At 43.6% G+C, this 25,108-nt stretch overlaps 2 protein-coding genes across 8 annotated transcripts in view; one reads left to right on the top strand and one right to left on the bottom strand.

The window, feature by feature from the left end:
* The window catches only part of TRPM3 (transient receptor potential cation channel subfamily M member 3), a 387,333-nt gene that overhangs the window by 37,643 nt on the left and 324,582 nt on the right, over positions 1 to 25,108 (top strand). For 6 of the 7 annotated variants that reach the window (XM_083403294.1, XM_083403299.1, XM_083403306.1 and 3 more), the window contains exon 1: positions 8,204 to 8,541. The exons of the other annotated variant lie outside the window; for it this stretch is intronic. In XM_083403294.1, coding sequence (XP_083259420.1) covers positions 8,362 to 8,541 — 180 coding nt within the window. In that variant the 5' untranslated portion in view covers positions 8,204 to 8,361. Of the gene's footprint in view, positions 1 to 8,203; positions 8,542 to 25,108 lie in introns of those variants that run through there. 7 annotated transcript variants of the gene reach the window in all.
* The window catches only part of GDA (guanine deaminase), a 462,724-nt gene that overhangs the window by 275,926 nt on the left and 161,690 nt on the right, over positions 1 to 25,108 (bottom strand). The window lies entirely within an intron of this gene.

The raw sequence follows: 25,108 nt of genomic DNA, 5'->3' as shown, positions 1-25,108 counted from the left end.
GGCACTTCATTTCCCCCGTAACTACAGTTGGTTCAGACTTTGGCCAGAGGTTATCAATTTTCTGTTCAAGGTTACATAGCTGGGAGGATAGCACATCAATCTTCTTGAAAATGCAATTTAGGGTTCTGACCACAAGGTGGAGATGTTCATGTTGTTCTTGTCTTGCTCCGGCGTCCTGCACCACCCCCAGTGAGGCACTCCCTCCTCCTCCGAGTTTGCCATCCACAGCTTTAATCTGGGATGGAAGTAAAGGTAATTCCTCTGGTGTTGACGTTGTTTCCGGTGACATTAGGGGGTGAGAACGGTTCTGAGTTTTCACCCTATAGCAGTGATCAGTGGGGACACTCCATTTGCCAGACACAGGGGGGTCGGTTTTTAGTTGTTTGGCTCTTGGGGAGGACAGAGCCTCGTCACAGTCCCTTAGGCGTTTGCCTTGGCCCATCATTGTCAGTCTTTTAAAATAACGGTGCTAAAAGGTAATAAAAGTAATAAAAATAGAGATATAACCTAATGTGAGCTGGCGAAAAAACCAGTGTGTCAAAGGCTGCTGAAGGATACAGTTATCTGCTCGTTAAAGCTGATTTGCGATGCAGGCTTTGCAGATTTTCGGCAATGTGAACTCCTGGCGTGGGCTCCAACACCCTGGAGCAACCTTCAGCAAGAACTTGAAAGGCTGGGAGCCACAACACAAATTTTAGGGAGGGTTCGAAATGAACTCCAGCAGATGCGTCTTACCTTGTCGCCATTTCTACAGCAACATCCCCCGTTCAATCCAAAGCAATCCTCCTTCGTCAGACTTAATTAAAATCTGGCATCACATCAGTGGAAAGTCCAGCAATTACTTGACTGGCAGAATGCGAAATTAAAGTAAATAGCTTACTCCAGTGGTTGTAAGATCCAAATTGGGAGAAGAGGTCGGAGAGAACTGGAAGGAGGAACCTTACACGGAAGCCATCTTGGAAGCAGTCCACCGATCTCACTCGTCTTGAAAATATCCTTGAACAGGGGATTTTCTCTTCGTGCAGCTTAAAGATTTTTCTCCAGCATCTCCGACAAACTTAAAACTTGTGGGGGGGGAGAGCTCATAGCAGCCGCCAGCAGGAGGGATGTTTCGTTGCAGTAGGCAACCTCCAACAGCCAAATGCCAATAAATCAGTAAGGGGTTGCTGCTCCCTCGACAAGTTGGGGAGTAAAACAATAAAACAATAAACTAAAAGCAAAGTGAAGCGAGGAGGTAATAAAACAACCGATAAGACGTTAAAACTGAGTTTAAAACCAAGAGGTGGCTAAAAACTACGTAAAAACTACTTAAAAACTACTTAAAAGCTTAACTAAAAGCGGAGGAGTCTGACTAGGCTGCTGTCTCCGTCGCCATCTTGCCCCTATCCTCTTGAAAGCTATGTTGTTGTTGTTGTTGTTGTTGTTGTTGTTGTTGTTTAGTCGTTCAGTCGTGTCCGACTCTTCATGACCCCCTGGACCAGAGCATGCCAGGCACTCTTGTCTTCCACTGCCTTCCGCAGTTTGGTCAGACTCATGTTTGTAGCTTCGAGAACACTGTCTAACCATCTCATCCTCTGTTGTCCCCTTCTCCTTATGCCCTCCATCTTTCCCAGCATCAGGGTCTTTTCCAGGGAGTCTTCTCTTCTCATGAGGTGGCCAAAGTATTGGAGCCTCAGCTTCAGGATCTGTCCTTCCAGTGAGCACTCAGGGCTGATTTCCTTAAGAATGGATGCGTTTGATCTTCTTGCAGTCCATTGGACTCTCAAGAGTCTCCTCCAGCACCATAATTCAAAAGCGTCAATTCTTCGGCGATCAGCCTTCTTTATGGTCCAGCTCTCACTTCCATACATCACTACTGGGAAAACCATAGCTTTTACTATACGGACCTTTGCTGGCAAGGTGATGTCTCTACTTTTTAAAATGCTGTCTAGGTTTGTCATTGCTTTCCTCCCAAGAAGCAGGCGTCTCTTAATTTCGTGGCTGCTCTCACCATCTGCAGTGATCATGGAGCCCAAGAAAGTAAAATCTCTCACTGCCTCCATTTCCTCCCCTTCTATTTGCCAGGAGGTGATGGGACCAGCGGCCATGATCTTAGTTTTTTTGATGTTGAGCTTCAGACCATATTTTGCGCTCTCCTCTTTCACCCTCAATAAAAGGTTCTTTAATTCCTCCTCACTTTCTGCCATCAAGGTTGTGTCATCTGCATATCTGAGGTTGTTGATATTTCTTCCAGCAATCTTAATTCCGGCTAGGGATTCATCCAACCCAGCCTTTCGCATGATGAATTCTGCATATAAGTTAAATAAGCAGGGAGACAAAATACAGCCTTGTCGTACTCCTTTCCCAATTTTGAACCAATCAGTTGTTCCATATCCAGTTCTAACTGTAGCTTCTTGTCCCACATAGAGATTTCTCAGGAGACAGATGAGATGATCAGGCACTCCCATTTCTTGAAGAACTTGCCATAGTTTGCTGTGGTCGACACAGTCAAAGGCTTTTGCATAGTCAATGAAGCAGAAGTAGATGTCTTTCTGGAACTCTCTAGCTTTCTCCATAATCCAGCGCATGTTTGCAATTTGGTCTCTGGTTCCTCTGCCTCTTCTAAATCCAGCTTGCACTTCTGGGAGTTCTCAGTCCACATACTGTTTGAGCCTTCCTTGTAGAATTTTAAGCATAACCTTGCTAGCGTGTGAGATGAGTGCAATTGTGCGGTAGTTGGAGCATTCTTTGGCACTGCCCTTCTTTGGGATTGGGATGTAGACTGACCTTCTCCAATCCTCTGGCCACTGCTGAGTTTTCCAAACTTGCTGGCATATTGAGTGTAGCACCTTAACAGCATCATCTTTTAAAATTTTAAATAGTTCAGCTGGAATACCATCACTTCCACTGGTCTTGTTATTTGCAATGCTTTCTAAGGCCCATTTGACTTCACTCTCCAGGATGTCTGGCTCAAGGTCAGCAACCACACTACCTGGGGTGTATGAGACATCCATATCTTTCTGGTATAATTCCTCTGTGTATTCTTGCCACCTCTTCTTGATGTCTTCTGCTTCTGTTAGGTCCTTACCACTGTAGTCCTTTATTATGGTAATCTTTGAACGAAATGTTCCTTTCATATCTCCAATTTTCTTGAACAGATCTCTGGTTCTTCCCATTCTGTTGTTTTCCTCTATTTCTTTGCATTGCTCATTTAAGAAGGCCTTCTTGTCTCTCCTTGCTATTTTTTGGAATTCTGCATTCAATTTCCTGTATCTTTCTCTATCTCCCTCGCATTTTGCTTGCCTTCTCTCCCCCGCTATTTGTAAGGCCTCGTTGGACAGCCACTTTGCTTTCTTGCATTTCCTTTTCATTGGGATGGTTTTCGTTGCTGCCTCCTGTATTATGTTGCGAGCCTCCATCCATAGTTCTTCAGGCACTCTGTCCAGCAATTCTAAATCCTTAAACCTGTTCCTCACTTCCACTGTGTATTCATAAGGGATTTGATTTAGATTGTATCTTACTGGCCCAGTGGTATTTCCTACTTTCTTCAGTTTAAGCTTGAATTTTGCTATAAGAAGCTGATGATCTGAGCCACAGTCAGCTCCAGGTCTTGTTTTTGCTGACTGTATAGAGCTTCTCCATCTTTGGCTGCAGAGAATATAATCAATCTGATTTCGATGCTGCCCATCTGGTGATGTCCATGTGTAGAGTCGTCTCTTGTGTTGTTGGAAAAGAGTGTTTGTGATGACCAGCTTGTTCTCTTGACAGAACTCTATTAGCCTTTGCCCTGCTTCGTTTTGATCTCCAAGGCCAAACTTGCCAGTTGTTCCTTTTATCTCTTGATTCCCTACTTTAGCATTCCAATCCCCTATAATGAGAAGAACATCCTTCTTTGGTGTCACTTCTATAAGGTGTTGTAAGTCTTCATAGAATTGGTCAATTTCAGTTTCTTCAGCACCAGTAGTTGGTGCATAAACTTGGATTACTGTTATGTTAAAAGGTCTGCCTTGGATTCGTATCGAGATCATTCTATCATTTTTGAGATTGCATCCCAGTACAGCTTTCGCCACTCTTTTGTTGACTATGAGGGCCACTCCATTTCTTTTGCGGGTTTCTTGCCCACAGTAGTAGATATGATGGTCATCCGAACTGAATTCGCCCATTCCCGTCCATTTTAGTTCACTGATGCCTGGGATGTCAATATTTATTCTTGCCATCTCATTTTTGACCACATCCAACTTACCCAGGTTCATGGTTCTTACATTCCAGGTTCCTATGCAATATTTTTCTTTACAGCATTGGACTTTCCTTTCGCTTCCAGGCATATCCGCAACTGAGCGTCCTTTCGGCTTTGGCCCAGCCGCTTCAACAGCTCTGGATCTACTCGTACTTGTCCTCCGCTCTTCCCCAGTAGCATGTTGGACGCCTTCCGACCTGAGGGGCTCATCTTCCAGCGTCATAACTTTTATATGCCTGTTGTCTTTGTCCATGGAGTTTTCTTGGCAGGGATACTGGAGTGGCTTGCCGGTTCCTGCTCCAGGTGGATCACGTTTGGTCAAAACTCTCCACTATGACCTGTTCATCTTGGGTGCCCTGCTCGGCATAGTTCATAGCTTCTCTGAGTTCTTCAAGCCCCTTCGCCACGGCAAGGCAGTGATCCATGAAGGTGAAAGCTATACAAAGCTTATTAATTCTGGCACACACCCTGTGGAACGCCCTCCCATCAAGCAAATAAACAACTATCTGACTTTTAGAAGACATCTGAAGGCAGCTGTGTTTAGGGAAGTTTTAAATGTTTGATGTTTTATTGTGTTTTTAATATTCTGCTGGGAGCAGCCCAGAGTGGCTAAGGAGGCCTGGCCAGATGGGCAGGGTATAAGTAATAAATTGTTGTTGTTGTTATAGCATTCCTTTTGAGCTTGTTAATTTGCAAATTAAGATAAATACTAAAGGAACATACTGAACTTGACACATTTTTCTTTACTATTCTCTTAAGCAAGTGGCATATCCTTTGAGAATTTCGTAATGACAACTCTGATTTTGTGAACTAGGAGTGTCTTGTTTTTAGAACTCTGATGTCAGCTAACATTTATAATATACATAATTTGCATCACTGATTGTTTCAAACTGGGAGAGATTATTTGCATCTCTCCATGCCTTATGTTCTTTTGCTTCTACTAGTTCAGATTAAATATATTAAAAATAACTTGTTGAATACCCTGGTTCTGAATTTGAGAAGGAATAAAATACTGTTGAAATACTATAATTTTTGGTGTCTTATCTGATCTTATTTAGGATGCGTGTTTACCACTGAATAATTCACCCCACATTTAGCAGGTCAAATTATGCCATCTTTTTTCAGTTCTCTGAAAAGGCAGCCTGGGACCAGCTATTTCAGTTGAAGCAAGCAGTTCTTCACCACCCTCTGGTCCCCTTTTCTAGAAATATTAAAGATCATCACACACAAATATTTCAGACATCACACAGAGCTCACTTGATCTGTGGTCACTGTGAAAGGTACTGATAACATACCCCATTAAAACCAATTGTTCAGCAAGCAGAGAAAGCGAAAGTAATGAACTATGATCATTACTTTCTTAAATAGGGATGTTACTGTTTTAATTGTTTTGTCCTTATTGGGTGGGATGCACTGGGTTAGTTAATTAACTCACTGTAATTTCAGTGAGAGCTATCTTGTCCCACTGATTTCTATAGAATCCTAGTTCAGCTGGCTGAATATGGATCCAACCGACTGATTGTATGTAAGTCACTTTGGTAGCCTTGTCTGCTGATGAGCAGGATAAAAATGCTTCAGTTGTTTAATTAATAGGATCGATGCAAGAGCCATGCCCTAGCGATTCATGAGTTTAGCAAACATCCAGGATATTTCACTAGTGCTGCTACACAAGACAATGCAACTATAAGTGCTTGGAACAAGGAAGTCTGGGATAGCTCACTCGGTAGAGCATGATATAGGGAGCCAGAAGTGAAAAGGCCCTTTCCCTTGTCATCACCCTCCAAGCACCTGCCTTAAAACCCTTGAGAGCTGCTGTCAGTCTTGTAGATGACACTGAGCTTGATGGATGGGTGATCTAATTCACTTTAAGGAAGCTCCCCAAATTTCCTAAATTATTTATGGGGCCATCTTTTTGCTTTTAAATGCACACACATTGGGTGGGAGGAGATAAAACATCAAACATTAAAAAAATTCCAATACAGGGCTGCCATTGGATCTCCTTGACATCTGATGGGAGGGTGTTCCACAGGGAGCGTGCCATTGATGAGAAGACTCTTTGGCTGGTTCCCTGTAATACCAAAAGACTCTTGGAGAAGGACCTCAATGTCTGGGCTGAATGATGGGGGGGGGGGAGACACTCCTTCAGTTATATTGGGCCAAGGCCATTTAAGGCTTTAAAGCACCAACACTTTGAATTTTGCTCAGAAACGTACTAGGAACCAATGTAGGTCTTTCAAGACCAGTGTTATATGGTCTCAGCAGCCACTCCTAGTCCCCAGTCTAGTTGCCACATTCTGAATTAGTTGTAGTTTCCAGGTCACCTTCAAATGTAGCCCCATGTAGAGCACGATGCAGTAGTCCAAGCAGGAGATAACTAGAGCATGCACCACTCTGGCAAGACAGTCTGCGGGCAGGTAGGGTCTCAGCCTGCGTACCAGATGGAGCTAGTAGACAGCTGCCCAGGACCCTGTCCCCCCAAAACAGTACTTCTGTATTGTTGGGATTCAACCGCAATCCATTAGCTGCCATCCATCCGCCAACCACCTCCAGACACTCACACAGGACATTCACAGCCGTCACTGGTTCTGATTTAAACAAGAAGTAGAACTGGGTATCATCTGCATACTGGAGAATACTCCGGCATGCATGATTGTGGACTATGATTTAGGAATAAATCCTAGTGGGTCTTAATTTCAAGTAATCATGCACAGCAATCACCATGTTTTCTGCTGCAATTAACTTGATAGGAAACACCACGAGAAACCACCACACACAAAGTTGGTGAATATTTTCTTACAAAGAGATTGTGTATTCAACTAATCAGCATTCTGAAAACAAAATGTATTTGTGGAATGTACTTTCATGCACTGCTGTGGAATTTAAAATGCTCTGAATCAAGGGGCCTTCATTCCGTATTATGACCGGATCCTATTCTCGGATACTATTTTACTACTTATCATGTTCTCAGTTATTTATGAAATACGTTGTTTGTAGGACATTGGTTGCAAGCTGTGCAATTGACTTACAGGGCAATCCTGGGCGTGTACACTCAGAAATCTCATTAAATTCAATGGGACTTACCTGCTAGTGAACATGCTGCACATTGTTCAGGCTGCATAAACATGGGAACTGTAGTCTACCCACTCATGAAGCTACAGTTCATGGCACCCTTAAAAACCAGTTTGCAGGATTCTTTGGGGAAAGTGGTTAGCTGTACCTGCGCTGTGAGGGAGTAAGCCCCATTAAATTCAGTGGGCCTGATTCTGGGTAGATTGGTAGAACAGTGGCGGGTGACTGGATTTGACCGGTGGGCACAATCCAGACCTGGCCCATTCTGTGCAGGCCATTTTGTCAGGAAGGAAAGACGATTCCCCACTCTGTGGGTAAAGCCAGGATTTTTGTTGGGGGGGAGAGACCTTTTGTTAGGGGGTATAGGAGCTCAGTTAGCTATGTCTTTTTATTGATTGGGGGCAGAAGAAGTGAAATCTGCGTGGTCATCGGCATCATCTTCATCATCTGTTTATTTGAATGTGACTTTCTCACAACTCTGTGCTCAGTTCAAAACGAAAAATTAAAATAATGTCAAGTAATGCATAAGATAAATCCTCCCAGTGTTATGTGAAATAACCTAATTTAACAGCTTAAAATTTAGCAGGCGAGAGATCAATTCCCCAAACAGAAATAAAATTGTGAGATGTGAAACTGGGGAGGGGGGACTTTCTTCCACAGGGGGAGTCGCTCCTCCTCATTATTTATTTTCTCCCACCGCCTCGTCCCAGAAGGAAGTCTCGGAGGGCGGCTCGCCTCGGTCCAGGGGGAAGTTTGCTGCTCTTTCCAGCGCGCTACTTCCATCTCGCGCGAGGAGCGAGGCGTCGCTCGTCCGACCCGCTCGGGTCTCCGCGCCGAGAGAGAGAGAGCCAGAGAGCCGCGCCCGCCCGCCCGCGCGCCGCTTCTTCCTCCTCCTTCCCGCCTCCTTCCCTGCCTTCCGCGCCCGGCCAGCGCTTCCTCGGCTCCCCCGGCAACCTTCGGGGGAGCCGCGCGGCGGCGGCGGCGGCGACGAGATGGCAAGAGCCGCTCGGAAGCAGGTGGTCGCCCCTTAGCGCGCCGCGAGCCGCCCCTTAGCGCTCCCTGCTCTCCCGGGGAAGATGGGGCAGAAGTGGCGGAGTCCGGGCGAGGCGGAGAAAGGCGCCTCCTCCGACCAGGAGGAGCTCGGCCGGCGAAGAAGCCGCAGCGCCAGCCGGGGCAGGTTTGCCGAGTCCTGGAAGAGGCTCAGTTCCCGCCAAGGCTCCACCAAGCGCTCCGGGCTGCCCTCGCAGCCGCCGCCGGTAAGTGCCGCCCGGAGCCCCGCCAAGTTCGCCGCGCGAACGGATCTGGGAGGAAGCGGCGCCCGCGCTGGCGAGAGACCGAGGCGGGGGACCGAGCGCCTCGCGGCGCGGCTGCCTCCCCGGCCGGGTCAAAGCGTCGAGCGGGCGGCTGCTGGGCGCGCTCTTGGGATGGGCGGGGAGCGAGCCTGCCGGCCGGGAGAGACGGGTCCTGAGCCCCTCCCAGTCAGATGAGTGGGGGCCTCCTCTCGGGCATTGGGCTTCGGGATCCTCGAGCGCATTGGCGCCGCAACTCGGTCCTCCCAGGGCCAACTTCCCCGCTGCCTCTCGCTTCCTCGGCTCCAGCGAGGGGTCTTCGTGTGGGTGGCAGGTATTGGCAGGGCCGAAAAGTCATGTGCAGTTTCAGCCCTTGCAGGATGGGAAGTTCAGTCTCACTCTCTGAGGGAAAGAAAGCGCCCCAAACTCAGCAGAGAGAAGTGAAATTCACTTGTTGCTTCTTGCCTGGAAAAAACATGGGCTTAGCTGTTTAACCACTCTATGAAAATGAGCCCCCTCCTTTTATTTCTGTGTTCATGTGAAGAGAACATGGCTGTGGTTGTTGAACTGGTGGCAACATTTGCATGGAGAGTGGAGCAGTCTTCTAACACTGCTTTGACTATGCAACTTGTTTTAACACATTCTGAACTGTAGTGTGTTTCTCTTAATCTTGCTAAGTGATGCATATTCATTTTGTCTGTCACTGCTTGTCACATGAAAACATTTGGAAAGAGAGAGGCATTGATGCTGTGTTTCTAAGGTATGGTACTTGTTTCTGGGGGGAAACTGACTTACTGGAAAAATGGCAGAACATTGAGTTCCATGGTATGTTAAGGGATGGGAAGTGGTATTGGTTACAGTGGTTTTTCTTTGAAGATGGGTAGTATATGAAACCACCTGGAGTTGAGGTCATTCTGAAAAGGTCCGCAGTTTAGAAGAAGAGCTGTGGCTCATGGGAAGGGCACCTGCCTTGCATGCAGAAGGTGTCAGGTTCAGTTCCTGGCATCTGTCTCAAACCGCAGAGCGCTGCTGCCAGTCAGTGTGGGCAGAGTGAGGGGTATGGAAGTGGATTAGCAGTTTTTGCAAAGTTCACTTAGTCTTCTTACCTTTTTAACATATATTAAAACCCCTTACTCCTTTTTCCTTAAAGGATTCACTGATTTATGATGGTTGTGCTTCTGATTATTATTATTTAAACACAATTGATGGTTGAGCTGGAAAGAAAACACCAACAGGTTGCAGTAGGACAGTACTGAGAGAATATAAAGGCAAAGGGGGGAACTTGATGTAGAGTGGGTGCCATGACAACCAAAATCTAGAGAAGCAACTTGATTCTGACACAAACAGATGATGCAGAATAATAATAGTTATACGTATTTTTGTTAAATCTGTATTATCCTTAATCTCATGTGTCATACAAATAAGTACATGAAATTGAATATTTGACTTTATAGCTGAATTTCATAGGAAATTCAATAGCAACCTGTGACATATAGTGGTAATAGCTATAAATTACAATATAAAAAGCTGTGATATCCATCTGAAATGGATGTTGGAAAATGGCAGCAGGTTGTCATGATAAAGGAGGTGACAGGTGTGTATGAAGGCACATTTATACCCTTTGCAGCATCTGAGTGGGTAAGGTGAGGGCAAATAACAAAAAATCTGTAGAGAAAAGTTGAGACACAAAGATTCAAGTGTCATAAACATACTTAAAGAGAACTAGTGTGCTAAACTTCTGTTTTATGACACAGTTGGTGTTTTCGGATAGAAAGAACAGTTTCTGGGGAAGAATGTGTGTTTGCAAGTGTTACCAAAATGGCTGGAAAAAAATAGACAGAAAATATCATCAAATGCCAGGTAGCATCAAAATAGCTAAGGAGCTTATAGCTGTATCATGAAGAATAATACATTTACAGTATATGAAAAAGTTCTGCATGCTGAATAGGGTTTGTGTCCATCATCTTTATTCATTTATGTCCCTTGTTACATTATATTCCATATAAATGTAGTCCTGGCCACTCTGAAACATGTCCCCAAACCAGAGTATTTTAATTTTGCTTGATTCTTCTGATTTTAAAATAATTTTTGAAACTTCAGTTTAAAATATAATTTAACAAAGCTAAATTATACCTAACCAAAGGGATTTGAATGTGCTAATGCTACCAAATGTGGAATGAAGACCCTAATCCAGATTAGAACTGTTTCATTGGAGATAAAGATATAGATAATACGCACAAGTCTTTGTGATCACAGACAGACTACTGAAAAGCAATGAGGCATCAGAACTGCCAGGGCCTGTAATATAACATGGCACAGATTCCTTCACAGGGTAGGTTTCCCTCTGGTTTGGATACAATTTGTAGTCTCCTTATCCCAGGACCAAACTGGATGAGACACTTCCTGTCTTTCTTTTTTACTTATTTTTTTAAGCAGCTCAGGGCACAATCTATGTAATTGTGAACAGAATGATGGGGCAGAGTTTGTTAATCTCCCTTCTTTGCCATGTTATATGATAGGGGAAATAGCAGCTTGCTGAGAGGGATTTAGATTGGAGAAAATGGCCTGCGGGGAGTTGAACTTCCATTAGCACTGTCTTCCACATCCTCCTCCTCCCAGTACAGTACCTGCCTTCGAAGCAAGTTTAAAGAGATAGAAAATCCTATCAGCAATCCCATTCTTATCTAGTTTGGCCCTCAGCTGTTCCTAATACTTCTTTGTTTCTGCATCACTGCTCTTTCTTTTTCTGATTGTGATGGTTATAGTGCCACTATCCATTGTGGCTTGCTAAGTGCCCCTGATCAAGCAATAGTAAGCATTCAAGCATCTCCAGAATGTTTGTGTCTAGCTGGTATATAGGTCTCCCCTCTCTGCCAAAACTCCTTATGTAGTTCAGGAAATTCATTTGCAATCACTGCCAGTTCACCAGTAGCAGTAAAATTGTTTTCTCTCCCATGCTTACTTAGTATAGAATGTTTAAGACTGAAATGCGAGGTACCTTACAGTGGAGTAAGTAAATCCTATTGAATACTTGTTTGTTTTTTTTAAAATATTTTATTCAGTTTTACATAAGAAATAAAAAAACAACATACAATAAACAACAAACAATACAAAAGAAAAATACACAGTTACACAAACATAGAACACCAAAACAACAGAAATAAAAGCAATCTTATCTTCATAATAGCCTTGCGTTAACTTATTTCTCCGACTTCCCCAAATCTCCCTTCCCTGTATTCCAAATCATACAATTAAACCACAAATCCCTTCCCTCTGTCGTGTTTAAACTCTTATCTTAATTTGAATATCTTAATTTAACTTATTCAATACTTATAACTTAAAATATTGAGTCTTCTAATTTTTGAAGTTTTAAACCAATAACCTTATACATTCAATCTGATGTCGTTCTAACATTCATTAATCTTGCAATGTTTCTGTAAATATTCTTTAAACTTCCTCCAATCTTCTTTCACCGTCTCTTCTCCCTGGTCTCTGATTCTGCCAGTCATTTCTGCGGTTTCCGTGTAATCGATGACTTTCATCTGCCATTCTTCCAGCGTGGGTATTGAATACTTGTTTTTAATTATGATTAAATCTGTTTAGGCTTGCGATGTACAGACCTGGAAAATTATATATCACACTGAAATCAATGGGTCCTGTTTCAAGCCAAACAAATGTAGGAGTGAAGTTTTAGCTTTTCTTGATCTAGTTGAAGAGCACAATCAGTATGAAGTTGTGCTTTTAAATCTCATTGATTGATACTTGGATGCTAGCTACTACAAGTGCTAATTGCTGCCTCACTGCCTGAAAGCAATGCCTTTCTCCTTGTGCTGGAGAACTTCGGGTTCAAGCCGGAGTATTTAAGGCTCCTGTTGCATTTCCATTCGCCAAGGGAGAGTAGGTGGGTGGGCAGATTGGAAAGGGTCTTTTCTGGAGCTGTGTCCCCATTCTGAAACTCCACTTTTAAAGAAGGCTGGTGTTGGCCACATATTTGCCTTCTTTACGCAGACTGTAAACTCTTGTTTTACATGGCATTTGGTGGATTTTAAGTTGTGCTTTCTGCTTTTAATAAGGCTTTGTTTTCCTTTTCTTAGTGTGCTTATCTGTATGAGTATATTGTATATCAATAGGGACATGGGTGGTGCTGTGGTCTAATCCACTGAGCCTCTTGTGCTTGCCGAATGGAAGGTTGGCGCTTCAAATCCGTGTGATGGGATGAGCTCCCCTTGCTCTGTCCCAGCTTCTGCCAGCCTAGCAGTTCAAAAGCACACCAGTGCAAGTAGATAAATAGATACCACTGCGTCGGGAAGGTAAATGGTGTTTGCTTCTGTCACGGTGTTTTGTTGTGCCAGAAGTGGTTTAGTCCTGCTGGCCTCATGACCTGGAAAGCTGTCTGTGGACAAATGCCAGCTCCCTTAGCCTGAAAGCAGAGATAAGCGCCACACCCCATAGTTGCCTTTGATTAGACTTAACCGTCCAGGGGTCCTTTGCCTTTACCTTTTACCTATTGTATATCATGTTATGGTCAGAAAGGAGATTCATAATCCTTCTCATAAATAATTAAAACTATGTCATAAGTGGTTTTTATACATGTCTCTCAACCCACTCCTAAGTATCACTTACTCAGACACTAGTGCCTAGGTATTGTGTATACGTATTGCAGCTTTACTCTATGGCCCAATGAGAAGATTTGGGGCATGTTGGGAATCTGTAGCTATGATGACAAAAACTCAGTAACTCTTTGAAAGCTTTTTAAATGGCTGTAATTGAAATACTTGTTGAGGAAGAAAATGTCCCCCTTTTGCCCTAAGCTCTGCTTTATTTGGGGTCTGTCATATGCATCTTTTGATTATCCCCATTGCTTCTCTGATTGCAGCTTTTTCTCATGTTCTATACAGGTCAGTGAAACAAACAATCCCTTGATTTGTAAAGAACAAGGGACAAGGGTTTGGTGGCCTCATTCAGAATTCTTGCTGGCTGCGTTGACGAACCACAGACTAAAATCATGGGTGGTAAACATGCAGCCCAGATGCCACAAGCAGGACAAGCACTGATAGCTGTGGAAAGACCCATGGGCTGCTATTCTATGGCAGTGGGGCTGCCTCACCTTGCAGTCTTTGCTGCAGTAGTGTTGAGAGGGAAATGTGCTTCCAGGCATGGCTGGCCTTGAGTTGTGGCATCTCAAAGGTTGGCCACCCCTGCAACTAATTGTTCTGACGCATTCCAATTCTATCAAATTATTTTATCTAAATACCATGACTTGAGGATTCTGATTCAATTTTAAACAATTAATTGGAAACTTCAGTTTGGTCTGATTCCATTTTTGGAAGGGCCAGTTTAAGCTACCTTAGAATACTTGAAACTAACCATAGTGATTTGGATTGAAAAATAATCTATGGAGAAATAAAAAGAAACCCAGTTTTTGCTCCAGAGAAATGAATAACGATAATATGAAAGAACTCATACTAAACTGATTAAACATTCCTTTAGACCAGTCTGCAACAGTAGCAGATTCTGGAAATTTTCATATGTGCTGTTGAGAAATGATTCTTTTGTTGTTGTTGTTGTTTTGTTAGACCTTGGTTGTAAAAAAAAGCAGTTGTCTATACTCACAGCAAGCACTTTCCTTTCTGTTGTCCCTGTACTTCCATTCTTGGTTTTCCCCACTATACAGTGGTACCTCGGGTTACATACGCTTCAGGTTACAGACTCCACTAACCCAGAAATAGTACCTCGGGTTAGGAACTTTGCTTCAGGATGAGAACAGAAATTGTGCAGCGGTGGCGCAGCGGCAGCGGGAGGCCCCAATAGCTAAAGTGGTGCTTCAGGTTGAGAACAGTTTCAGGTTAAGAACAGACCTCCAGAACGAATTAAGTACTTAACCTGATGTACCACTGTATTGCAGAAGAGCAGGTATCAAAGTATATTGCTGAAGTTGTGGTAGCTTTACACTGGGTACACATGGTTTGTGAAATATTTCTTTTTTTTAGATTGCACAAAAAGCCTACCTCACCACCCAGCTTATTTTAAGTAATAAGCAGTGAGCTTGCTTTCTCATAAACACTGACATATTTCAATTGATTGAATTTTTAAAATGTTAAAAGTATTTATTTAAAGCGTTGTTAAATAAACAGGAAAATAAAACTAACAGTGAATGACAGCGATGCAAATATTTTAAAAGTCTTGGGTGTAATGGGGAAGAATATTAGGTAACATGCTGATTTATTTCCGTTGCTTTCCTTCTCTATTGACAGTTACATTATATTTACTGTGAATGTTTACTATGAATGGAGGTTTAAATAGACAGAGGTGGCCTTGGCAGCGGCAGCCCTTGTTGCAGATACTTCAAAGAAGTTCTGCTCCTTTCTTCACCACCAAGGCACTAGCCTCTGGATTCGTCCATTCCCAAAACTTTCCTCACTTTCCTTTTTGACAGGCATCCAATCCTTTCTATTTCACTTGCAAGGAAAATAAATGCCTTTAAGGCAGCATATATCAGGGTGACCAAGGCAGAGACTGGATTCAGTCTTATTCCAGAGCATGTGAAGATGTGAGTAATTTCCCCAAGGAGGGGATATTAGTGCCTGATCAATAATTGTGACAATTTTCAAGGTTTAGAAGGGGCTTCTTTAGAAGGGACTTCACAATTGCCCTTTTCAAAATATCCATGGCTGCTATCTCTCTCTCAGATAAGGTGTTATTGACCTCTGTTTCGCTTAGAGCCCTCTGTTTCTGGTACTGTCAGATTTTTGCAAGTTTTTATTTATTCAGAAGTCTGTTCCATCCAATTTCCATCTGCATGGAAACTGCAGATTAAAAAAAAACCCCTACACAAATCATATTTTTATTTCGCTACTTATTTAAATATTCACTTTAAATGCACTTTTCTCGATGTATTGTTATAAATTTTGGATGCCGGAGTTTGTGGGTGCATGTTACCGATAGACTACTGAGTTTAGCAAACATTAGAATTAATTAAGGTTCGACTAAACTGTGCCAAACAAAGAAACCCCCGGATTCAGTTTTTGTAATGGAGCCAGGCCAGCTTGGCAGAGCTAGATTAGTGGGAGTCATTGCAGGAACGAAGCCTGACGATGGCCAGTCATTAGCCCATCAAGGAAGCCATTAAGAGGGCAAAGATGTACCAGACAGGGAGGGATGAGCTGCCTCTTCCAGCTGTGTGTTAGTGGGCAGAGACCAAAAGGGTTTCGGATTTCAGTCTGGATGATCTAGGCTGGAGGAGATAGTTTCACAAGAGTAGCAGTGAGAGGGGAAGAAAGGAGGGTCCTAACAACAGCTGACAGTGACAGACTGTAACAAAGAGGCATGGAGCATGGCTGGTTGCTCTGCTTTAGACCCAGGCCTGCTGTGCGAGAGCAAGGGACTGTACAGACTGTAATGCTAGGATTCTCTGCCATCTAGGCTTCAGCTTGACATATACATAAATAAACGATGTGCAGTATCATAAAGACACCACAGTCTCTGCTGTGCCTTATTTTTCCAAAAGGAAATCTGACCCTGGGTTTAGCACACCTGGTATCCCTGGAATTTCACACTGCAGTGAAGATTGGGATGGCATGCAACAGTATTTTATCCTAAAATACATACTTTGAATGCATTTTTATGCCAATAACTGGAACATAAAATCCAGAAAACTGTGAATTTTGAAGAATTATTATGTTCTGATCTGTATATTGGTCCAAGTGGTGAATTCAGTCAGCTAACATATAAAAGCATGAATTTCCCTTCTGCTCCTTGTACTATGAAGGCCAAGTTTGTACCAAAACAAGTGCAAGACCAAATCCCTCCTAGCACCCTGTCTGTGTCCTTGAGCCACAATAACTGCAAACCATTGCAGTTGGTTTGCAATGGACCCAACAACTGACTGCAGTATAGAACTTGTGAGATCAGAGTTGAGGGGGATGTGAGCAGTTTGCCCCCTCCCCAAATTGTCTAGCAAATGCAGTATGCTCCAAATGTTCTCTGAGCAGGAAGCTGGAAGAGGAACAGAACACCCTGAGAGCATGCTGGTAGAGCAGAACGGTTTCTTTGCTGCCATCATTGCCACAGAGTAGGCTCAACAGAATGCCTGTGCATGTGTGCAATTGTATTCATAACAAATTTTAGCTAGCTCCCAACTTGTTTCACCATGCCTAGCTCCCTGGTAAACCTGTGTGAGGGAGAGTGATTAGGAGTGATGTTGTCAAAAGCTCAGGTCATCTCAGTTTCTCTCAGAGTTACACTTTCTGAACAGGAGCATCATCCATGCCAACTGGAAACTTCCTGAGGAGCTTCAGCCATGGTGCGCTCAGGGCATGGCTTTGGGGCAGGTGCCCAGGGTGGCCCCTCATAAGCAGCACTAATTAAGGTGAAACACAATACCATATAAATACGGACCCCTCCCCATTAAACTCTTAAGTCCAGAGTCCAAAACTATCTAAATATACCATTGGCCCTACAGAATCTATGCGTTTTTAATTGCTACATCCAGTGTTTTTTTCTGGGGGGACGCAGGGGTACGCTGTCTCTGGAGCTTCATCATTCTCCCCGGGGAGGGGAGTCTGGGGCGGCCGCGGTGGAGGGGCTGGTGCTCCTCCTCCTCTTGCCAGGCTAGAGCTAGAGCTCGCCCCTCCTCACTCAAGCCAGCCCTGCCGTCGCTGGGGGCCTTCCCGTCCTCTCAGCACCTCCACCTTGAGTCCTTCATCCGGGGGTTGGGGAGAGGGGGAGCTGGAGCAGCCAAAATGAGAGTACCCCTAAACATTTTTAAAGGGGAAAAAAGCAGTGGCTGTATCACAAAAAAATATTAATACATTTCAATTTTCTTCAGTCTGAGGACCACATTTCCTTCTTGGCAGCCATTGAGGGGCCACATGCCAGCGCTGAGCAGGGCTTGAAGCAAAAGTGGGCAGAGCAACAAATACTGATAAATTTAATCTTGTGTTTTTATATTGTAAACCACACTTTGGGCCTTGGATTAAGGGTGGTAGAGAAATAAATAAATAAATTTGTACATTGGGCACATTCCTCTCTATCCCCCTTCTAGGCAAGAAAGAAATATTACCCAAGTTCAAGGACACATTTTGCCCCGGGGGGATGGGACAATTGAGGGAGGCTGGCAAAGCAGGGCTGGGGAGAGTGTTTCCTGGGGACAGGAGGGGTGTGCCCTGGGGAGAGGCTCCAGGTCAGAGAGAGGCCTGGAGAACCACATTTGCAGGCCTAGCCATGAGGTTCCCCATCCCTGGTCTAATATGTTTCCAAAATGCTATCGCATGTTGAAAAAAATTGCTTAAATAAAAAATGGATATAGTACAGGAAATCATTCAAATTAACATGAAAAACCTATTGCAAAGGGCATGCAGATGTGGGAATACCTAAAGTAGCTCTCTGGATCCTTGGCTTTAAATAAGTTTCAAATTGGAGAGCATGGATAAATTATACTAATAGGTTGAACCTAAGTAACAAAGTTGGTTTTATAATACAACTGAATTAAATATTTAACATTTTTTGTTTCAAAGATAATAACTTATTATCTAATAAACTAATAAAGTAGAGCACTGTTTTATTATTGGTTCCTTAAAAATATTTTTTTAACCAATATAGCAAATGGTCATTCATTTGCTTCTTAACAGAAATATTTTGCATGTGTTGGAACCACCTGGGTAATTTTTGTGTGTGGTGTAATGTTGTTATTGGTGGAATAATTTGTTCAGAGAAAACATTTTCTGTATTTCACAAACTTCATATATATTTTAAAATACATACTTTCCATTACTAATATTTGACTTTGGTATAGTACAGTATTAAAAACATGGAATTAAATGTTAATTAATACTTTCTAAATTTGCATTGAGGGCAAAAGGTCATTGGTAGTGAATAATATAGTACTTATTTTCTGACTAGAAATAATTCTGCAAATTGCTTTAGAATAATTACACGTCCTATTGGTTCTATGCCCCCCCCCAAATGCTTTCTTGGCTCTAGTGACCATTGAACAGTCTTGGTTAAAGTAGGGTAATGGCGGGCCAAGGTACATGCTTTCATACAGTGACTTTTTAAAATAAATAAATTTCCAGGCTGAAAGTCAGCATGTACCATGGGGGGTGTTCTTAGGTGGCTGTTTTATTAGTATCACTTTTTCAGTTTATTAGTATTGCTGTACCTGCTATGTGACTTGTTAACCTCATGTTCATGGCCGGCAGCCGTGTGTGTACTCTCTCACAGCTTGTGCTCTGTTCCTGAGCAGACTTGTGGTACGAAGTAACATTAGCTTAAATGTTCTGAAGGTTAAATAACCTTCACATTGTAACTTTGTGAAATGGGCAACAAAGAATCTTCTTACACCTCAGTGGCTAATGCATTGATTATGGCTTTTGTTTTCCTGGACAGCATCTACAGTATTTCCGTTATAGTGTATCGGTTATGTTTATATAAGACAAAAACATTTCACAAGTCTGATCGAGAAGAAAATAAACTCTACACTCCAGAGTTATTTTAGCACATGCTTTAGCACAGGTTTAAACATGTCTGGTAACTTCCTTTTTTGTACAAAGCCTTTCAGTGATGAGTTGTAAACTGACAACAGTTTGTGCTATTGTGACAGACATTGGGAGGAGAAAGACTTTCTTCCAGGGATGGGAGACCCATGTGTGGAGCCTCGAAGGGTTTCCCTGAAAGAGAAAAGAAAAAAGAATTATGATAGACTACAGCTAGTAATGCAAAGCCACCATTGGATACAGCTTTCAATATTAAAACACTTAAAATATTCTGTTGGCTTTCTACTTTTCTACTTAATGCTTTTCTTAATGCATAATAAATTTCTTAGTGCCTATTCTGTCACAAAACACTTTGCCTTGTCCCTTTCCTACTATTTCAATCACCAATGATGTGTCAGCTGTCAATAAATATTATAAAGGGCAGTTTGAAAAGATAGACACACACACACAGAGAGAGAGAACATTAAATATATATTTCTTCTTGAAGAGCATCATTCTTGACTCACTTCTATTAGCAAGTAGACTATTGCTTTTCATTTGTATTGTTTTACATAGGCTTCATGGTTTTCCACTGGGAATACATCATCCTGCTGCTAAAACATTAGCAGATGCAGTGCCCTCACTTTGCTTATTATAGAACTGGGTGGTTGTCAAAGGCAAGAAGAAACTGGAATGATAGCCAGCAGGATTTCCCATGGGCTGCTTGGATCTCCCTCTTCGAGAGTGGAGAAAGAAGTCATTTCATAAGGCTCTGCAGCCATTACCTTTCTGATTACAGAGCTCCGAAATCCCGAAAGGGGATATGTTGGAGCCTATTGGGGGCATGCTAGCAGTGGAATTGGGGGGAGGCCTGGATCTGAAGTGGGGGTTCCGGAATTGTGGTCTGTGAGCTTCATTCAGGAGGTACACGGTGTGTCTGTAAAAACAAAATTAAAAACCTTACAGCATTTAGCACAGAGCATTACAATTGCTACAACAGGCAGAAAAATCACTGAGGGGTCCACCCCAGCTATTTTCAATAAGTTGGGGGTCAGGGGGATACAGATCTAAGACATTCAGATTCTCCTGACATGTTTCCTGAAATAAGGGGAAATAAGTTCCAGCCCCAGAGCTGCTATGTTTTTCCTCTCCTAGTGGAAACAGTGGGGAGGATGTACTTTTAAGAAAATCCATGAAATAATGAAGGAAAATCACTGCTCCTTCCTTCCTTCTGCCCTCTTTCCACATGCCTAGCAGGGTTTTAAATATACTGGATTTTCCAATGTGTACAGCTCCCATGATACACCAGTAAGATTGCTCTGCTCATGGTGTTAAAAAGATATATTTAAAATATTATAATTTAAAAATATTATAATGGAAAAAATTGCTATCAAAAAAATTGCTATTAAAGGATAAGTACAATTATTTGTGCACCTCCCACTCTTCCAAAAGTAGAGACTTTGCACCACAGTAAACTCTTAATTTAAACTATTCTGTTTATTTGCTTTGCATTGCTATGAAGGAGCCAATCTTTGGAATATGCAGTGTGCTTGATGAGAGAAGCTGAGAATGAAAGGTGACCTGCTAGTTCTGAGGTGGCAGAAGGGAACCACTGTAGATACTAACATTATGTATACATTTGGGATTTCTGTGGTGAATAGTGTTTTACTTTTATTGCATGTGCTGGAACCTACTTTTGTGGTCCCAGTCACAGTGCCACCCTCCCCCAGGCTGGGGTTAAATTGAGGGGCAATAAGATGTACTCAAACAGACAGCGATCCGGATAAAAAAGGGCCACAATGGTATTGACTACAGATGTAGGTGGAGCTTAGGCTCAGGTACTGGGTGTATATCCGTTCCAGCTTCCTCCTGGAGAGCTGAACCCGCTTCAGGGCTGTGCCAAGGATTATGCCCTCCCCAAGACAGAGGTGGCTGTCCTAAGGCTGTCGCTGGGTGCTCTATGCCCCTCACTTGAATTCTGGACGGAGACTTCCACCGAGACTCCTCTGGTGGGGTCCCCAGAATCCGCTGCGGTTGAGGACACTCTGCTCCAGAATGAATGACTAGGATTCCACCCAGTGCCTTAACTGCCAAGAGTAGTGAAGTTTTGCTATGAGGAAGGCAAAACCTCCAGGCAGGCCAATTTGTCTCAGGCAGATTCCTTCCCAGCCCTGAAAACAGCGACCATTGACAACCACAGGAAGGTCAGGGAGCACGTGAACAAAACATGTGCTTGATGGGAGAAACCTTGGGAAAAACAAAGTTAAACCAGCAACCTGGAAGGCAAGATACATTTTAAGTACATGATAAAGAATTAACCTAAACCTTAACTGCACCCGAAGGCAATGATAGCGAGGGATAATAATAATTAACAACAACAACAACAACAACAACAACAACTCCCATCTGGCTGTGTTTCCCCAGCCACTCTGGGCGGCTTCCAACAGAACACTAAAATACAATAACCTATTAACATTAAAAGCTTCCCTAAGCAGGGTTGCCTTCAGACGTCTTCTAAAAGTTTGGTAGTTATTTTTCTCTTTGACATCTGGTGGGAGGGCGTTCCACAGGGCGGGCACCACTTCCAAGAAGGCCCTCTGCCTGGTTCCCAGTAACTTGTTTTCTTGTAGCAAGGGAACCACCAGAAGGCCCTCAGTGCTGGACCTCACTGTCCGGGCAGAACGATGGAGGTGGAAATGCTCCTTCAGATATACTGGACCGAGGCCGTTTAGGGCTTTAAAGGTCAGCACCAACACTTTGAATTGTGCTCAGAAACGTACTGGGAGCCAATGTAGGTCTTTCAGGACCGGTGTTAATATGGTCTCAGCGGCCGCTCCCAGTCACCAGTCTAGCTGCCGCATTCTGGATTAGTTGTAGTTTCCAGGTCACCTTCAAAGGTAGCCCCACATAGAGCACATTGCAATAGTCCAAGCGAGAGATAACTAGAGCATGCATCACTCTGGCAAGACAGTCTGCGGGCAGGTAGGGTCTCAGCCTGCGTACCAGATGGAGCTGATAAACAGCTGCCCTGGACATAGAATTGACCTGCGCCTCCATGAACAGCTGTGAGTCTAGAATGAATCCCAGGCTGCACACCTAGTCATTCAGGGGCACAATTACCCCGTTTAGGACCAGGGAGTCCTACACACCTGCCCGCCTCCTGTCCCCCAAAAACAGTACTTCTGTATTCTCAGGGTTCAACCTCAATCTGTTAGCCGCCATCCATCCTCCAACCGCCTCCAGACACTCACACAGGATTTTCATTGCCTTTACTGGTTCTGATTTGAAAGAGAGGTAGAGATCCTGTGGCCCCGATGTAGCAGGTGGTTCCGCTAAATTGCCAACAACCTGAAAAAGTCTCCTACTTCTGTTTTCTGCAGATGCAATAGAGGCGGTGAAGAAGGTCTTCTTCACCGTCGCTACCGCCACTTGGTAGGCTTGACATTGAGTTCTAACCCGTGTCCGGTCAGCTTCAGAATGAGTTATCTGCTACAGGCGCTCTGGCTGTCTCAGTGATTGTTTCATTGCCCTCAGATCTGTGGAAAACCCCTTGGCTGTCCGGGCTTCATGCAATTGGAGAGGGCACTTTGGAGCCAAACAGTCAATAGCCCAGGTTAACTCCACATTCCAGCGGGCCACCAGGGAATCAGCTGAAAGGCCATCAGCATGGGATAAAGCATCCCCTACCACTCTCTGGAAACCATTTGGATCCATTAAGTGGCAGGGGCGGACCATCTGAATCGGTCCCACCTCCCTGCAGAGGGGAAGGGTCGCAGAGAAGTCCAGTTGCACCAGGAAGTGATCTGACCATGGCATTTCTTTCGTTTCACTTTTACTTAATGTCAGATCACCAGCATCCATAGAGGTAAACACCAGGTCCCAGGCATGTCCGTGGCTATGGGTTGGTCCAAACTTATTCAGGGACAGCCCCATGCTTTCCACGAAGTCCCGAGCGGTCCCTTGTAAGGTCGTGTTGGCATGGATGTTAAAATTCCCTAGGGCAACCAAACTAGGTGTCTCCAGGAGAACATCTGCCACGACCTGAAGCAGCTTGGGCAGGAAATCCTTGGTGCAGCGGGGAGGTCGGTACACCAGAAGGAATCCTGTACTGCCCCTATTGCCCAACTTCCAGAGCATGCACTCAGAGAACTGGGTCTTCCCAATAGGACGCCTGGTGCAAACTAATGACTTCCTAAAAATCACTGCAACCACCCCTCCCCGCCCACAAGGCCTGGATTGCTGTGCGTAAGAGAAACCTGGTGGACAAGCAGCGGCAAGGACAGGCCCATCTGCTTCATCCAACCAAGTCTCTGTTACACATGCCAGGTCAAGTCCTCCATCCATGATCAAGTCATGGATGGCAGTGGTCTTATGAATCATTGACCTGGCATTGCACAGCAGCACCTTCAGGTCATGTGGGTCTCCCTTGCTGATTCCAGTAACCGTCCGGTCAGGACCAGACCCGGAGGCAGGGATAGTCCTCAGACAACGACTAAACCTGCCTCCTCTGTAATGACATGGTCTGGTCTTAGCATAACTCCTCTTCCTACCCGTGATCACTGAGATCAGTTGTCCCAGTGCATCCCCCCCTGTGGAACATGCCCCAGCCATTTTGTTGGCTGGGACCCACTTCCCGGCAGCCCTGACCCCTCCCCTTAAAAACAAAACAAAACTTTTTTTAAAACAACAAAAACACACACAATGGAACAATAAAACAATACAAACAAAAAACTGTAAAAATTACAAACACATCAAAATTAAACAAATTCCCGAACCCAACTAAACATCCATCCCACCCACCCCCACAAAAAAATTAAAAGGGAAATTTTTTTAAAAAAACATTTTAAAAAGAACTCTGCGCTGTTCTGAGTCCTCATGGGCAGCAACAGTGGCTGCGGCAACCGTCCTTATGAGGCCTGTCGGGCCCTGCCCTGGGCCAGGGGGTGAGTGGCAGGAGCGGGGCCCTCAGGCACTCACGCAGGGGAGTCCCTCTTTTGCCGACCATGCTGAGGGTGTTCAGAACTCTTATGCTTGTGTGTGAGAGGTCAGCTTTGAATTCCTAAATACATTTCATTTTGGTTCTGTAGAGTTTTTCAGAAACAAATGTTGGTTACATGGATAGACCTGTCGTTTGGACAACTTTAAGTGATGGAATACACACTTCAAGGATACTCTGGCTTTGGGATCTGATTTGTTGTATTCTGTTTGGCTTTGACTCTTATCAGTGTCATCTAAAGTGCTACAAAACCCTCAATTCACTGCTGATGGTTGAAGGAAAGTTTCAACAATTTACTACAGAGTTAGTCATGCTGTATCAAAGGAAGATATATTGCTCATAAAACCAGTTTTGGTATATTGTAGCGTTTGAACTAAGATTCCACCAAAGTTGGCCTGCCCCTTTCACCTGTGGCTAAGCTGGACGATTTGTTCCCTTCCTTTTGCAAGCATGTGGCATTTTGTATTTCTGTTTTTAAAACAGCCTCTGGGTTTTGATCTGTCAGACCCAAAATAGCTTAGAACTGTCACCTTCAGAAATAATATTGTAAGGCACTACTTTTATACGTTAATTTTCAGTAACGATTCTTGATGGATATGGAAAGAGGCATGGTTTGTTCAGGGTCACTGCCTCTTCTGCAATGGAATTCCTCTTTTCAGTTTAACTGGATCATGAATTTGGTTACCTTTTAATCAGTGTGCAAGAGTCTCTGTTCTGACATGGTTGTGGCTTAAAGACAACATGGATGGATTAAGTATTCTTAACAAGAGGGTAACTTATGTACTTCAAAGTTTATATACGATTTGTTAAAATATGTTATCTTCTACAGTTTGTTCGTTTTGAAATTTATCGCCTTTATCCCACCCCTCTGTACCCTGAGAAACAGAGAAGTGAAACACCTTTATTGTACTAAGCAGTATTTTGAACAATAATGCAGATTCATCAGGCAAAATAAATATTTATACTTCAAAAGGAAAAATAAGCATTTGATTGCAAGGCACAGGCCAAATAATTTTTTTAAAAAGCAATCTTGCCTTCTGAATATATTTGCTCTTATCAAAGATGT

Source organism: Podarcis tiliguerta (genome assembly GCF_965153285.1).
Source record: "Podarcis tiliguerta genome assembly, chromosome: 11".
NCBI lineage: Eukaryota > Metazoa > Chordata > Lepidosauria > Squamata > Lacertidae > Podarcis > Podarcis tiliguerta.
The sequence above is the reverse complement of the archived record's forward strand: the minus strand, read 5'-3'. Positions and strand labels throughout refer to the sequence as shown.